This window comes from Falco biarmicus, chromosome 17 (assembly GCF_023638135.1).
Source record: "Falco biarmicus isolate bFalBia1 chromosome 17, bFalBia1.pri, whole genome shotgun sequence".
NCBI classification, from domain to species: domain Eukaryota; kingdom Metazoa; phylum Chordata; class Aves; order Falconiformes; family Falconidae; genus Falco; species Falco biarmicus.
The window spans coordinates 3,014,826-3,031,544 of NC_079304.1; the positions used below are offsets into that span (position 1 = coordinate 3,014,826).

General features: G+C 56.2%; 1 protein-coding gene across 1 annotated transcript; it reads left to right on the forward strand.

Annotated features, from left to right (window-relative positions):
* Positions 1 to 7,422: 7,422 nt before the first annotated feature.
* VAT1 (vesicle amine transport 1) lies at positions 7,423 to 16,587 on the forward strand. Its single transcript, XM_056362611.1, has 6 exons — positions 7,423 to 7,828; positions 9,100 to 9,307; positions 9,679 to 9,849; positions 9,939 to 10,028; positions 10,974 to 11,215; positions 12,283 to 16,587. Exons 1-6 carry the CDS (start codon positions 7,481 to 7,483, stop codon positions 12,382 to 12,384), a joined length of 1,161 nt encoding a protein of 386 aa, XP_056218586.1. The 5' UTR covers positions 7,423 to 7,480; the 3' UTR covers positions 12,385 to 16,587.
* Positions 16,588 to 16,719: the final 132 nt, after the last annotated feature.

The window sequence follows — 16,719 nt, forward strand, 5'->3', positions numbered from 1 at the left end:
CGGGAATGTCCTGGAATTGCGGTAGCCCAGCTCATGTCCTCACCTGGCCTGACTCCTGCATCGTATGGGCCGGGAAACTGTTGTCAGTCAATTCCTGCTCTGTAGCTTGGCGCTGTGTGTTGCTGCAGCATCCCGGTGCCTCCCGGTGTCGCCCGAAGCGGTGTGATGAGTAGCTGTCACACGCTCCTTTCCTCCCACCCTCCCCGGCGAAAGGAGCCTGTGCACCACTGTCTCGTGGTTTGTAAGCCCTGTGGGGGTTTTTCTGGCCACCCGATGTGTGTGCATGTCGCTCAGCTTTTATGTGAAGGAACAGAAAGAAAAGTTCCTCGGGCTTGCAAAAGTTCCTCAGGCTTGCAAAAATTCCTCGAGCTTGCACATGCGGCTGAGGAAGCACTGGGTGGCCATAGGTGTCACCCTGAGCAAGCTGTCCCCCTGGCCAATGCCCTATCTTCTGGAAGCTTCTCACTGTATTTCTCAACAAGGAATTATTTTATTTGCTTCCAGAAATAAAAAACAAACAACAAAACAAAACAACAACCCAGCAGATTATTGTGACCCTGCTTCAGAGGAAGCAGGAAACTTTCTGGAGGGAATATTCAAGACCTTTGCAAACCTGCCAGCCACACTGGACCCCCCCGGGGGGTGGGGGGTGGGAAGCAGCTGAGTGCCTTTTGCTCAGAGCCACTTGGGGCACTGTCACTGCTAAGCCTTGTGTCCCATTTGGTGCAATGCACCTTTTGGCAGGCAACACTTGCAAAATGTATTAGGCAACCTCCAGTCACGGTGTAAATTTGCAGCACAGGATGCAGAGAGAGACATGCTGTGACTGTCACCACGGATGGTGAGGCGACAGATGGCTCCCACACATTTGCTCCTGAAAATGCTTCTCTGGCGGCTAGATCCTCCCTTGTCGATCCTCAGGGGTTTCAATTGCTGTTATGAATGAACTTGATGGTGGTATATTTGCTTTATTCCCTGCCCAAAGGAACTAGAAGGCATCCCCAGGACCTGTACTAGGGAAATGGACTGGGAGAAACCAACCGTTGCCGAAGGACCCGCAGCCCGGGGCTGACCTGGAGCCTGTGACATCTTGTTCTTGTGCCTGCACGGAGCCTCGGCGTCTGGTCCCCTACAGCCAGTCTGGACCTAATTATAGCCGTGATGAAGAAGGTGAACGTAATGAGCGAGGAATCTCGAGTACTCTGTTGTATGGCCGTGACCCCTGCAAGGTGCACACATAGACCTGGTGAGAGGTGCCTGAGTGTCACCCCTGAGGACACAGACAGAGCTCATGCTTGTCACATTATGCATTGACACGTCCTCTGGATATTTACGGTGCATGTATTGCTGGCTTCGTACCTGTCTTTTCTGTGCCATTTGTCCCAGTCTGCAGCATCTTATTTCCACTGGTAAGCCTCTAAACGGGGACAGCAACAAGGGACACCCTTTAATTTCTCACCAGGTCTAGCCTCAAGTGTCTTTTTGGACTTGTCAAACATGTGAAAGAGCTAGAAACTTGCCAGGTAAAACTGTGGAGTATTGCGAACTGTTAACATTCAGCAGTTAAATCATTCAGCCCTGAATGGTGCGTTATTTGACAGTTTCTCCTAAAAGATGAAGGGGTGGAAAAGCGGTAGAGTTTGAACACATGCAGCAAAAAGATACAAATCAACAACAATTAGGAAGGTTAAAAGAAAGAGAAAAAAAAAATTCCCAGCCAAATCCCCTTTCATGTGTCCAGCCTGTTTACATTCTGTGCTAGAATAACGCTGATCTGACTCACTGCTGGCATTAATGAAGTTTGCACCTCTGGGTGAGCAATTTAATTTATCTCAGCAAGCCAAAGCTCATTATAACAGTCCATAAATGCTATCAGATGAAAGCAGCATCCTTCAGCAATCTCGGGGATTAAAGCAAGGAGGCATTCAACTGACAAGGCTGGAAAGACTGCAGTCAGAGCATGTGTGGTACAGGCTGAGGAGGCACAATACCTCAATTACTGCCGCAGATTTGTGTCGAGAAAGTGGTCGGGAGCCTCTGCAGCACTGCTCTGGAGGGGAGCAGCTCCCCTTCCCTGCCTCCCACCCTCAGGACATCTCTCCTTGGGATTCCCCAGGCCCAGCAGAAGCTGGAAAGGCACACGGGGGTCTGGGGGACTCCACAGGTTGGCTGCAGATGGTGGCTCTCCTGCAGGGACCAGGGGGCTCCTCGGAGGGGCAGGGGCTCACCGCACCCAAGGCACACAAAGAGGGTCAGGGTGGGAGGAGGAAAATGGCTGATTCTCCCATTCTGACCCTTTAGGTGTGGAAACCTCCTTGACCCACACATCCTCTCCCACACCGGATTTGACTACTCAAAAATTGCTTCTCCCACCACCGTGCTGGCTTCCGCTTCGCCTGGCGTGGGGTGGAGGCAGGCCAGCACAAAGCTGCGCCCATCCCACCCCTTCTGAAGGGGCCACGGATCCAGCTGGGTGCACAGCACCAGCTCCGGGTGCACAGCACCAGCTGATGGGGTGATGCTGCCAGCCCAGCTGGATGCTGGTGGCAGAGGTGCTGGGGGAAATGGTTTCTCCAGCAGCAGGAGAGATCTCCATCACCTTCGTGTCTGAAAGCACCCATCAAAATGAAGCATTTTCAGTTTCACAACTCTTTTTGATGTGGAGAGCAGGGGGAAGGGAGGGAATGAACAGAAATGAACCCTCAGAACTGCAGTTTCTTTTCCATTTAGTTTCAAACATGAATTGCCTATCCCGAACACAAATTGGGGGAAAATGGTTTTCTTTATAAAATCATCCTTTGAGCAGGCCCAAGACGGGGAGGCAGCATCCTACAGGCTGTGTGTGCTTGGCTGGGTCAGGTCCCTGCCCCACATCCAGCGCAGTGCAAAGGTCCCTGCTGCCATCTGAGGGACAGGGCTTCACCTGGGCGCTGCTCCAGCCGGGCTGGGGGCTGGGGGGTCTCAGGGCTGGGGGCAGGGGAGGGTTTCAGGGCTGCGGGCAAGAGGGGTCTCAGGGCTGGGGGTGGGGGAATCTCAGGGCTGGGGGCAGGGGGGTCTCAGGGCTGGGGGGAGGGGGGGTCTCAGGGTTGGGGGCAGCTGGGGGTCTCGGGCTCTGCCACCCCACTGCTGCACCCTGCTGTGTTTCAGTTCTGCACTTGCTTTTCCTTGCAGAGCAGCTTGCATGCCGGGGGGGAGCAGCGGGCGCTGCAGGTGCAGCAGTGCAGGGACTTGCCAGGAGCCGCGGCCTTCGAGCAGCAGCGGAGTTTTCAGTGGTGCAGAGAAAACCATCTCCCATTGCAACCCACGCACCACGCTCCCCAGGCGTGGGTTACCCAGGCCCTTGAAAGCTGCAGTGAGCACACTGAGGGGAAGTCTGTGCGTTTTCAGCGAGGGTACTGACCAAACGATCAGCTTCTGATGGGTGCGCAGCGTGTGGATGTGTTAAGCCTGTAATTCTGGGACAATAATTGTCAGTAAATTATTGATGCTGCGGTGGCAGGTTGAAGTTAAGGAGGAGTCTCATTTCACAGGATTACTCACAGTAGAGAAGATGCCTCGGTGGGATGCATTCTGTGCACACCTGGAAACTGGGCTCGCTCCAGCCATTGCTGCGTGCTTGTGCTGCCCTTCCTCTGGCTCTGCTGTTTGGGTTTGTGCAGGGGAAGACGCCGGAGCAGCCTCAGCCCAGCTAAGGCAGTGTTCTTTGTAGGAATGATGCTCCGTGCTGGGAGGATTTCTTCAGTCTGCTGTCACCGTGAGGAGTGAACTGATGTTCACTGAGCATCAGGTACCACTTGACAATTGCCTCCATTGTCTCTGTGATCAAAACAGCAGCGCAGGGAACTGTGGCTGTGAGTGGCAGGTACGTCTGAAGGGTTGTGTCAGATCTCTTCCACCCGCTGCTCTACCTGTCAAATCTAAATGTAATTTACTGTGATACAGGCACGGTGTCATCCAGGAGGCACCAGCGTTCCTGGTACACGTGATGCAGCTGGGAGATCTCGTCTGCGTCTACCTCTGTGTGCATCCCAACACTCTGCAGACACAGGTGAGGAAAAGGCAGAACAGAGGCAGGAGCAATCTTTCTCTTGAGAGAGAGACGGATTGAGGTCAACACTTGCTGTAGATCCAGGATGCCAAAATACACAGCCCTGAAAACATCACTGTGGGCTGCAGCCCCCCGTGGGGTCTGCAACAGCCCCACAGCCCCTTCCACAGCCAGCGCCCTACGCCGCTCTGCAGCTGGGGGTGGCCTGGGAGTGGGTGGTCTTGGGGAGCAGGGGCAGCACCAGCAGAGCAGAAGGGAGATGGTGGCACAAGGTCAGGGTCTGAGTGGGACAGGGACAGCTCAGCTCTGCGTGCTCACCTGCCACCAGGTGTGGGGATGCCCCACAGCAGGTGGTCCTGAGCAGGGTCTCAGGCAGCCTCGCTGGCTGAGGGAAGGATTTTGGGGGCCTGGCCCCCCTGGGCTCCATCCTGAGGGAGCCCAGGGGCCAAGGTTGAGCTCCCACAGGCAGCTGACTGCTGACTGGCGAACGGCTGCCAGGCTTTCTTATCTCCGGCATGTTCATTGTTCCTGTGTCCTTGAGAGCAGAGGAAAGGGACTGTGAGAGCCCTGTGCGAAAATAAAGGGAGGTGGAACAAAGAGCCGGGCAGGGCGGCTGGCACTTCTCCTGCTGCCAGCGCGTCCTCCTCACCCCTGCCAGAGGCTTCGGGGGGAGCACCGGGGGGGCTGCAAACAAGCAGGGAAGCTGAGACTCTGGGAGAGAGATAATGGGGATGCTTTCCTCGGGGACCTGTGCCTACCTCTGGCTGTAAATCACAAGTCAATGCCGTTCAGAAGGTCCCAGCACCTTGGCTGCGTGCTTCTGTGCCGCGAAAGCCCACGGTCGGAGAGCTTGCCAAAAAAGGGCTGGAGGAGTGAGCACCAGTTCCACTGGGGAAACGTGTTTTCTCTGGCTAGTGCTTCCCCTTGCCAGCCCGCACCGGTGTCCCAGGGGTGGTGAGCGGCACCCGGTCACCGTGCTGTGCCGGGGTCTGCAGAGCTGCCAGCTGAGTGTGCAGCTGCAGACCGGGCACGGGCACGGGCACCTCCCCACCCCCCACAAACAGCAGCACTTCACCCGTACCGACCTGCCCGAGCTGCCCCTCTGAAACCTGCACCAGTGGAAAAGCCACCACGGCAGAGCAAAAACTGAACTAACTGGGTAGAGTGAGATTTACAGGGAAAACGTTACTGAGCTGAGCTGATCAGGAAAGACTGACTCGGAAGCACAGGAGAGACACAGGCAGCAGGAACAGCCCACCCAAGGGTGGCACCACACAGAACTACCCCGGGCTGATCCGCTTTGGAGCTGCAGGCAGCTGGAGCAGCCTGGCAGGAGAGGAGCCTGGCTCCCCAAACCCGCTGCCTTCGTCTACCACCCCCTGAGCTGTTGGGAGCCATCCCCTTACCTCCGGTGCCTACCGGGGCTCCCTCCTGGCCAGTATGTTCCGTCCCTCCTGGCCAGTATGTTCCATCCCTCCTGGCCAGCATGTTCCATCCCTCCTGGTCAGCACGTTTCACCCCTCCTGGCCAGTATGTTCCATCCCTCCTGGCCAGCATGTTCCATCCCTCCTGGCCAGCACATTTCATCCCTCCTGGCCAGCATGTTCCATCCCTCCTGGCCAGCATGTTCCATCCCTCCTGGCCAGCACGTTTCATCCCCCACAAGAGCCCTGACAACTGTGAAAATAAATCACTGAAAGGGCAAATGCTAGAAAGCTCCTCAGAAGGGCAGTAGGAGACAGAGGATTGTGCTTTGACTGCTTCTGACTAATTGTGGGTGTGGGAGATGCCCAGATGTCAGGAAGGCACATCTGTATTTCTCAGAGCTCAGCAACAGCAAACCAAGGTGTAAAGCAACTGTCCCAGCCGGACTGCCGTCCTGTCGTGCAACGGGACATGAGCCTCCTCCTTGTTCCTACCACAGCCATAAACATGTCATGCTGCAGGTGCTGATGCTGCACTGCCTGCTCGAGGTCTCTGCCCTCCTGGCCGCTTTCCTGCCTTTGTGCTCGGCTTCCTGAGCCGCACAGCTCGCCCAGCTCGCCCAGCTCGCCCAGCTCCCGGCCAGCCCTGCCGGACAAGGCCACATTCATGTAAAACTCCCGCTGGCCTGGCTCGGCAGGCTGCATTTGCCTAACGAGCGGGACTGCTGTGGCAAACAAAGCCCCTGGACAGGCTGAGCTTCACTAATCCGCTGGCTGGCCAGAGACTTCCATGAAACGCTGTCGGGAGCCCTGCCCAAAGCAGGCACCGTGCCCAGCTTGGCTAGGCACCGGAGCACTGGGATGACACAGAAACTTGCCCAGTACATGTTCGGATCATCCTCCAGGTGGTCTTTGCTTGCTTTGGGGGGGCGGATGCTTTTCTGTTTCAGGGGCTCGTTGAGCTGTGTGCTCGAGCAGTCACCCTGCGATGGCTGCAGGTTATTAGGGAGGAGGGTGCGTTCGCCGAGCAGCGGAGCGTGGATCTGACACGAAACCACGGTGCATCAGCAGCCGCCATGGCGAGCGTGACACACAGGAGCTGGACACAGACCTGTGCAGTGAATTAATGGCGAGCTGTCTGCTGGCAGCTGCTTCACGAGCGGGAAAAGAGGCTGGATCCATCGATTTATCCGCGCACCCTGCCTTATTGATGTGTCTTGAGTTACCGGACTAGGGCTCTACTCCTCCCTCTTGTCTGTGAGCCAGTCTGTGCCTCATCTCCACCACACGCAGCCATTTCAGGGCTGGGAGCGGCGAGATGTTTATTAAACCTCCCTGCAAGTGACATCAGTTACAATAAATTGCAGGAGTAGCTCAGCCAGATGACACTCCAGCAAAACAGCCATTTCGCATGTGTCTCCAGAAAAGATGCGAGCAGTTTGTTTGCTTGAAATGAATCATTGGGGGGGGGGGGGGGAGAGAAAAAAGAAAGAAAAAGCAGGTTGTGAGGGCTGGGGGGGGGGGAGATGCTGCGGGCAGGAAGCCGAGGGCGGCGCATCCCGCAGAGCCGGGGCACCTCTCGCTCCCCGGCAGCGGCGCCGGTGCCCCGGGGAGGGGGTCGGGCAAATCCCCCCCGCTCCCGTCTCCCCTGGCAGCGGCTCCAGACCTGCCGGGGGAAGCGGGGCCGCGGGGAGGGAGCGGGGCTAGGCTTCCCCCGGGGCACCGGGCTGCGGAGGGGCGCCCGCCGTCGGGGCGGGAGCGGGGAGCGGGGGGCGGCCCGGGAGCGGGAGGCACACCGGGAGCAGGCCTAGGGCCCGGGGAGCGAGAGGCACACCGGGAGCGGGAAGCACACCGGCAGCGGGCCCAAGGCCGGGGGAGCGGGAGGCAGCCCGGTGCCCGCCCCGGTGCCCGCCCCGCCCCGCCCGCGCCCCGCCCCCAGCCGCGCCCCGGCTTTTCCCCGCCCGCCGCCGCCCCGCGCCCGCAGCCGCTCCCGCCGCTCCGCTCCGCCATGTCCGCCGAGCCGGCCCCGGCCGCCGCCGCCGCCCCCGAGCAGGCCCCCGGCCCCGAGCAGGCCCCCGGCCCCGACCCGCCGGCGGGCGGCGGGGAGCCGGCGGAGCACCGGGCGCTGGTGCTGACGGGCTTCGGCGGCTACGAGAAGGTGAAGGTGCAGGCGCGGCGCGGCGGGGCCCCGCAGCCCGGCGAGGTCTCGGTGCGGGTCCGCGCCTGCGGCCTCAACTTCGCCGACCTGATGGCGCGGCAGGGGCTCTACGACCGGCTGCCGCCGCCGCCCGTCTGCCCCGGCATGGAGTGCGCCGGCACCGTCCGCGCCCTCGGCGACGGCGTCCGCGACCGAAAGGTGAGGGGTGGCCCGGCCCGGTTCCGCCCGGCCCGGCCTCGCCGCACTGCGGTGGCCCCGCCCCGCCGGTGCGGCCCCGGTGCGGCTCCGAGCCCCGCGGGGGCGCCCGGTGCCCGCAGCCCCGGGAGGCGGCGGCGAGCTGGGGCCGGGGCTCCCCGTCGGGGCGGCCGGGCGGCGGTTGCCGTGACCCGGCCGCACACAAAGCCCCGGACAAAGGGGCCCGGCCCGGTCCCGGCGGCTGCAACATCGTCCCCCCGGGGGGCCGCGGGGGCTGGGGCCGGGGGGGGCGGCGCGTCCCCCGGGGGCTGCCAGGTGTTTGCACGGGCACAGATGCCTTGGTGGTGGCGGACGCCGGTGGGGTGGCGGCTGCGGCGGGGCCGTGCTGGTTCCAGCGCGTTCGTGACCGTCCTTGAACGGCAGCAGCACGGGGGGGGTGGGGGTGGGGGGGGCGTGGGCGGGCAGCGGATGGGGGGGGCTGGGGCTGGGGGGGCTGGAGCTGCGGCCCCCCCCGGCAGGGCACTCGGGGGACAGAGAAGCTGGCTCTGCCTCTTCCCAGCCCGTCGGTGGGGCCGTGGCAATCACGGTGCTGTAGGATCATCTGGGGTGCACAAGTAGCAAGACGAAGTGGCTGAAAAAACGCCCCCCCCCAGCGTGTCCGAGATGATTCCCTCCCATCCAGGAAAACCTCGTGGTTTATTCACGTGTAAAAGCCAAACCCAGAGGCCGGGAGCCGTTCTGAGGAGCGGTTCTGCCGCTGCCTTGGTGCCTCTTGGTGCCGGCTGCTTCCCCTTGCACAGCCAGATGTTTCTTGTCCACTGGGATAAGAGCAGATTTTGGGGGATGCCTGAGGCTTAGCCCTGAGGGGTTTTCCTAAGGTTGGCTGTGCTTTTTCCAGAGCTGATCCTGTTAGGCCCTGCCCCAGGCCTCCTGCAGCAGGAATATTTCACAGCGTTCAGACTCCTGCTCCCAGCTTGGGCAGGGAGGGCAGGACACAGCCCCCTCCCCTCTTTCCCTTGCTGGGGGTCCCCTGGTTCGGGCAGCTGGCAGTCAGGCAGCACGGTGGGTGCAAGCCAGAGCCTGGGGTGCCTGCGGTCCCATCCGGCGTGCGCCCAGGGCTGGGCGAGAGGTGCTGTGGTGCGAGCAGAGCGCAGCTGCGGGCTCCCATCCAGGGCTGGGGTGCTGCGGTCCCTGCAGACCTCTGCATGGAGAACAGCAGGCGTGGACCTGGCTCTGGCCTCTGGAGACGCACCTTGTCCTCTGTTTGATTTTAGGTTGGTGATAAGGTAATGGTCCTGGCAAGGTCAGGGCTCTGGCAAGAAATTGTGAACGTGCCAGCCAGGCAGACATTCCTGATACCTGAGGGGATGAGCTTCGAGGAAGCGGCCGCTTTTCTTGTAAACTACATCACCGCCTACATGATCCTGTTTGACTTTGGAAACCTGAGACCCAACCAGAGCGTCCTCATCCACATGGCTGCAGGTAAACGGTTCTTGCCAGCCTGTGCTGAGCCTCTTGACCTCGATGTGCAGCTTCACATCGGGTGTGAAGGGGTGAGGCACGGGGGTGGCACGGGTGAGGCGGTGATCGGCACGGGGCTGGACTGCCAGAGCATCGCCTGCCGGAGATGCAGGCAGCACGCTCACCCTGGCAAATGCTGAACCTATTTCTCAGCAGCCGGGGTCAGCCTGCCCCAGCGTGTCGCAGGCATCAGCCCGCCCCAGGCAAAGCCGTTATCCCGTAGCCTCCCAGCACTGTCCAGTCAGTACGAGCAGGGATAATTTACCTATCCAAAAGCTTTTCTGACTGCTCGGGCTGTTTGCTTCTAAGTCTTTCTCGCTGCTGATTTTCAGGTGGTGTGGGAACTGCTGCCATCCAGCTGTGCAAGACAGTAGAAAATGTCACCATTTTTGGCACAGCATCTGCCTCCAAGCACGATTTGCTCAAGGAGAGCGGAGTCGCTCACCCCATTGACTACAGAACGATGGATTATGCAGAGGAGGTCCGGAAAATCTCTCCCAAAGGTACCATGTGGTGGTGGAGGGACTTCTACAACTGTCCTGCATTTCTTTCAAGTGCAAAGAAACTTCTAGTTACTTTCAATTCCCTCTAGGTGTTGACATTGTCCTGGACCCCCTGGGAGGATCCGATACGTCCAAAGCATTTAACCTGCTGAAGCCAATGGGCAAACTCATCACTTACGGTAAGTGTGAGCAGCGTGCCCACAGCCCGGCTCCTGCGTGGGAGGGACCCTGTGATGTCAGGGAGGGCTTGGATCCGCGTGGGAATGCTCCACACCGCTCCGTGCCTGGATGCGCAGCCATGAGGGAGCATCGCCGCTGCTGACTGCTGTGCGTGTTGTAGTTCTGTTATCTCGTGAAGGTCTTTAGGATGCTTCGCCTGGGTGATGCACTGAGGGGAGTGAGATTTGTGCCTTGTCCTGAAAGCTCCCCTGGTCACGGGCTCCAAGGGTCTTCCCTCCCATGCCAAGATCTCTCCTTGAATATGAGCTGGTGCCTGCAGGGGAAGCTGGAATGTCCCTGTGGAGGAACGCTGGCACAGCTGCTTTGTCCAGGCTGACTTAATGCACAGCACTAATAGAGCCTTGCTTTTCTTCTAGAGGATGTGTGGGTGATGAGGTTTGAGGCTACTGAATACTTATCTCTCCATTCCCCGGCCCTGAGACACTGTGATTTTTGTCCTGTAGACAAAGCCCTCACACAACCCCCAGTGAGATTCCAGACACTTGCACCAGTGTGCTGCTTCTGTTGTCCCAGCCACTGCAGCGCGTGGCTCCCTGGAGAAGCGTGGCTGTAGAGAAGAGGAGTGCTGTCCTGCCAGCCTGGCTGGATGTGACTTGTAACCCTCTCTTGCCTCTGCCACCACTCCAATCTAGCTGTGCTGCTGCTGCCCACCTAAGAGAAGAGTTGTTCTGTATTGTGGGTGCCCATAAACCAAATTCTGTCTCTCGAGGCTGAGGCAGGTACCTGTTTCCACTGAAGGTTGACTGGGCAGATCCTGGTGTGATCCACTTTTCACCTCTGTCTGTGTGAGCGGCTGTTGCCCCGCGTATTCTCTGAGCTGTTACGCGGGATGCCTGCTGCTTCTCGTGTTGATCCCAGCTCATCTGTGGCTTGCCTTTTTTTAGGGATGGCAAACCTGCTCACTGGGCAGAAGAAGAACTTCATGGCTATGGCTAAAACCTGGTGGAACCAGTTCAGCATCAGTGCCTTGCAGCTCCTACACCATAACAAGGCTGTGTGTGGCTACCACCTTGGATATATGGATGAAGAATTTGAGCTGATTGGCATCGTTGTAGCCAAGCTGCTTTTCCTGTACGGCCAAGGCAAAATCAAGCCCAAAATAGACTCTGTATGGCCCTTTGATCAGGTGAGTCTGAGCTAACGTATAGGATGGCAGCACTCAGAAATTACTGGGTGATTGTTTTCTGCACAGTGAGCTCTGGTTCAGTGTGAGCCCCTTATTCATGGGGGCTGAACTGTTGCAAATGTTTAATAACCATCTGTTCTCAGACATTCAGTGCCTTTTTTTTCTTTTTAAGATATTAAGGAGGAGCAAAGTGGCTGGGCTCTTCTGCTCCAGTGCGCAGAGCTGGGCAATGCCAGACAGTGTCCCTGTGGAATAGGGCAGGTGCTCAGCTGTGCTCCGTGGGCAGCAGCCGTCTGTGAAGGGGCTGGGTTATGCATTAGACTGGAGACTGCCCTGAGTCTGCACCCTGTAATTATGCAGACAGCTGGTAAGACTGCTGCTGCCCTCCCATGAGTGAAAAAGAGCCCAGGCGGTGAAGCAGAATGAGGATGTTTGGAGAGAGCGGCAGGTTCTTCAGCAGCTCTGCTGTGCTCAGTGTTGTTGCATTGATGCGTCCAGGCAGAGTCAGGTTCTTCCCTTGGAAATCCTTTGCTGGGATAGGACTTAGTGCAAGGGAGCAAAGGACTTGGTAGCGATCAGTTGGTGTTAGTACCTGAGAATTAGAATCAAGAAAAAATTGATTCCAGGCCTGGTCTAGGTGCTGTTTTACTTAATAATGATAAAACCACCGTGCATGTGTTGTTCTGTGTTTGTGTAGATGGTAGGAGCACTGTCTTTCTGGCTGTTGGCTGGGTTTCTGCGATGCTCCCCTCTGTTTGGGATGGAAGCTGTGGTGACTCACACTTCACTCTTCCACAATTTGTGTAGCAGAACATCCTTGCGTGTGTTACCAGTGGGCTGTGTGAATTCTTGAGGACAGTTTCCTATGGGCAGGCTGGGGTAGCTGCCCAGCTCTGTCCAAAATGCATCTGTGCAGAGGCATCTGGGTGCTTCGCGCTTGCTCGGCTGCTGGGAAAGCTGCCCCCAGGGTGGCCCTCGGGCTAGTCTGGGTGGCCCAAGGGGCCCAGGGAGGGCACGACTGCACTGCATGGTGGGCCTGGGTCTCACGAGATTCCTGTCGCTTCCAGGTGGCAGATGCCATGAGGCAGATGCAAGAGAAGAAGAATGTTGGAAAAGTCATCCTGGTTCCTGAAGCACCCAAGGAAGAATCCAAAAAAGAAGAGAACTAAGGAGAAGACGTGTGCAGATTGTGAATTCATGGTTTAACTCCCTGATCTCTTTGGGACCTGGAAATGGACAGATCAGTAGCTTCCATATTCACTAGAACAAGAACATTGTGCTTAAAGCTCAGATGAGGTTTGCATGCTCTCGTTGTGACTGACCCTTTGCCAGACCGGCCTCCTGCCCTAGCTCTGTCCTGAAGCCTGCTTATTTTCTATACTTTTCTAATCCCTTGGTTCTTTGCTGAATTTCCAAACTAACCTTCGTTTTCTCTGGCAGTGCAACTGGCGCTTCCAGCAGCTGCCGGTGACAGTGACAGGTTGTGCGGTTGTTAAAAGTCAAGGTGTGCCACGTACTGTAGCAACTGCTGAGTGTCTCCACAGAAGCCGAGCCCTGCTGAAGCATTTGCGCTGTCACCTTGGGGAAGCTCGTTCAGCAGGAGAATGGGCCAAACTTGGCACGTTTCCTCAACAGCCAGAGGCAAAGCCTGGCTGGCCCGGTTTAATTCTAGCACGAGCTACTCATCTGTTTACACTAACCACGCACTTTCCCCTCTGCTTTTGTAGGCCTCCAGCACCAGTCAGAGCGTAACAGGTCTTTGCCTTGTAAATAACCATCCTGGCACTCTGGAGTCTATGGCATATTGCACTTAATTTGCAGTCACTCTTCTTTGCAGTCGGCAAGAAACCCGACAGGCTGGGCCGTGTCTGAATACGGAAGAAAAAGTTTCATTTGGGTAACTTGATCTTGTCCATTTTCCGATTCCAAACTGTATAGGGGAGATCTAAACCGTGTCTTGATTTTTAGAGACCATAAGGACTCGACTGTGTCTCAAGTGACTGGAACAATTGATGTTGGCTCTGTGCTTTATTAATGTTGGGCTCCAAGTTGGTATTGTTAAGGCTAAACTTCACCCTCGTGTTTGTATTTCCAAGGGCTGCGGTGTTGAGTCGGACTTAAGCAAGATGGGAACAAACTAAGCCCCCTGTTAACGCTTGCTTTGTGCTGTGCCCTGTGTGCTGGGGAGGCGTTGCAATTTGGGAATCAACGTGTAAGAACTGGTCGCGGGAGCCTGGGCTGGCTCGCTCTGTGCACGCCGCTCAGTAAAGCGTGCGTCGAGCCTCTTGGCTTGGGCGCCTTGAGCAGTGTAGACCGTGCTTTTCATTCTCTAGCTAGCTCATTCGATACGCGCTCAGACCAGCTCCCACCTCGGGGCTCGGTGCTGCAGTAGGGCTTGACTTTTTCTTCCCCTGAAACTGCAGATTTGGGGCTCTCATTCAGCACTGAGGGTTTAGGAGCTGCTGGGGTGCTCCTCCCAGACCAGCACTCTGTTTCCTCCTCCTTTTTCTTTCCTTTCTTCCATGCATCTGGAAACGTGGCTGTGCAGAGAGCCAAGCCTAGTTCTGTGAGCATTGAACATCCCGGCGAGTGCCCCCCTTTCCTGCCAGACGTGTTTTCAGGCCTGAGTGACTGTGGTGCCGTTTGTGCTTGCTTTGAGGCTTTGTCATGGATTGGAGGTGCTGCGGGATTTTAGGCTTCATTTTGGATTTGAAAAGGTGTAAACCTGGGGGTGCCAAGGAGAGCTGCCCATCGAGGGAGAGCTCGGGCTCCAGGAGCAAATCCCTGCTGCCCGGAGCCCTGCGTAACCATGCCCCAAGGAGGAGGGATGCTCGCTGGGCAAAGGGCCCCGCGTGTGAAGCCCCTCCAGGGCTCGAGGGCAGGCAGGCTGCGCGCAGGGCTGGGGGTTCTGTGCGGCTGAGGAGTGGGGCTGCTGCCTCAGCCAGCCCTGTCCCCCAGCGGGGCTCCTAGCTTGGATTTCAGGTGCTTGGGTTCAGTCCCTAGTTCTTCAAAGACGCGTAGGCGCAGCCTCTCAGGGACTTGCCCTGGCTCACTTTTAAGTATTAAAACAACCCCGTTCCCTACGACCTCAGAGGAAGGCTGGAGCCCCATCACAGATCCTTGTCAGTCCATCTCTCGCACTTGATAGGCAAACTTCATAAACGGGGTCTGATGAAACTCGTAAGCACAACTTTTAACCTTTCTGAATCCAAAATCTTGCCGCTTCTCCATTCGATCTGCCCTGTCATTCTAATTCAGATTAAATCGGACTGTCTAGTGCTGCTATGCCAGGTCTCCACAACAGGACTGTCAAAATTGCTGAAATGGGAAGCCTGAACCTGTTCCTCTGAGAAACTGAACTTGACCCTGATGAAAGAGCAGCGTGCTCAAACAGCACACCACCGCACACTTGCAAAGGGGAAAATGATCTAACGGTGTTTCACGGTAACACCCTTTTCCTTGCTTTAGTCTCGGCTAAGTGCGTGCTCAGTGCCTTACTTGGTTGGCCGTGGTCAGGCAGCGTAGCGAGGCTCTTGCAGCCTGAAGGAGGAAAGCGGGAGTCTTGGAGCTTCCCATGGGATACCCCTGACGTGCTGCCTTGCGGTGTGCCACAGAAAACAGTATCTCAGTGCCTTCTTCTACATGCCTGTAAGGACTAGGAAGTCACTGGAGCCTTTTCCATTCTGGCCTTTTGAAATATTGCCAAAAACCTCTTGACAACTCTCGCTGGCTCTGTTTTGTGAACGCTGCTGGTGTAGTCTGATTTACTGTGAATAAGACACTCCCTTTCCGTGTATTGCAGCCTTTCCAGGGCCAGCCTGGCGGTTCTGTGCTCCCCGCTCCAGAAGAGCTGTTGTAGAGCCCTTGTCTCCCCCCGGGGTGGCTGCTTGGCTCCAGCTGGTCCTCGACTGAGGCTTTATCTGCCACCCTGGCCTTGGCTCTCTGGAAACAATCCCGGCTCTCTGGAAACAATCCCGGCTCCCAAGTCTTCGTGGGTAGCTGCTTGCACATCTTCTGCCTACAAGTCCCAGAAGCCCTTATCAGGGCAAGAGTGCAAAGCAGTTACTATCTGTCAGAGTTTAGCACTGTTTGTTTTTGTCCCTTGGCAGAAACAATGTTTTCTACAGAAAGACTAAGATTCAGTGTAACTTTGCTCTCCACTGCCTCAAGGCTCTGCTCTAGGTGGTTGTGGTTGGTTGTTTTTTTGGTTTTTTTTGTTGTTTTTACTTTTTTTTTTTTTATGGACAAGCATTTTATGGGCCAATAAGTATAGAACCTATGTAAAACAACTTCAAGTGTCTTAAAAAGTTAACCAGCAGGTTTGTATACCAAGGACCAAAGCAAAAAACAAAAAACCTAGGATGAAAATCATTCCAGTCGATGTTGCTCAACTGTTTAGGGCAAAGTTGTGCTATTGAGGAAATAGAAGGTTCCTGCTCTTAAATTGCATGTGCCATTCCACCTATCAGAAGTGCAATTTAATGTTTGTTTTATGGATTGTCTGGCTCAAAGTTTATGCTGTGAGGAGTCCAAGTGGAAAGCATGAGGAGCTCGTGAGCAGAGGCGACCTCAGCCCTGGGGGCGCGCCGTGCAGGGGCTGCTCAGCACAGGGATGCCTGTGCCAGTGCCATTCCTGTGTCATTACTGCAGTTGTTACCTCTTCCCAGACTGGTACCACTGGTCTTGGGCAAAATGCAACTCCTTTGCTATCACCAGGCAGCTTTTTGTCATGTTTTGACTCTTTGGTTTCTCTCAAACTCACTCGTGTTGCACGCTAACTGCGGAAGGGGAAGGAGCGGAGCGTGTGCGGAGGAGTGCGACCTCTGCCAAGTACTTTGAGAGGGGGGAAGGAGTTTTAGCTGTACATTTCATTTTGGACACCTGTATTAAACTAGAATTGATTGACCAGGGAGAAGAAAGAAGCATCGTGGGCCTCGGGCTTTACTTCGTGCAGGATCCTGGTGTACCTACAGCTGCTATCATAGGTGTAAAAACCACTCTTGTTGCCTAATGAAGTCTCTAGTGTGCTAAGCCCTGGTGATGGCAAAGTGTGGTGTGAGTGGCAAGTAGTACATGAGCGTGATGTGAAATGCATTAGACTCTGAGCCTCTTGCAACATATGGTCTGGTCTGTGCTGTCTGAGTCGTGTTGATTTGCAGATATGTGATATGAGTGATACTCATCCTACAGACACATGGAAAATCTTTGTTTTAAAAAAAAATATATTCTGCTTTGTGCGTGTAACCAAGTCGGACAGAAAGCAAGTGTGCCAATGCTGTTTACATGACTATACTGTGTGATGCTCCTCTGTCTAATGTTACCATATGCCTTATGTGTTTCAAATGTTAATTAAAAGCATAACAAAACCCTCAGCAGTGTGCTGCTCAGTCTCCTCTTGGAATGAACCCTCTGCCCCTAGCTCAGCCTCTGGGGCACTTTTATCACTTCTCCAAGGCAATCAGTGGGTAGACACACTCAGTTTACAAATTGTACCCCTCCCAGGG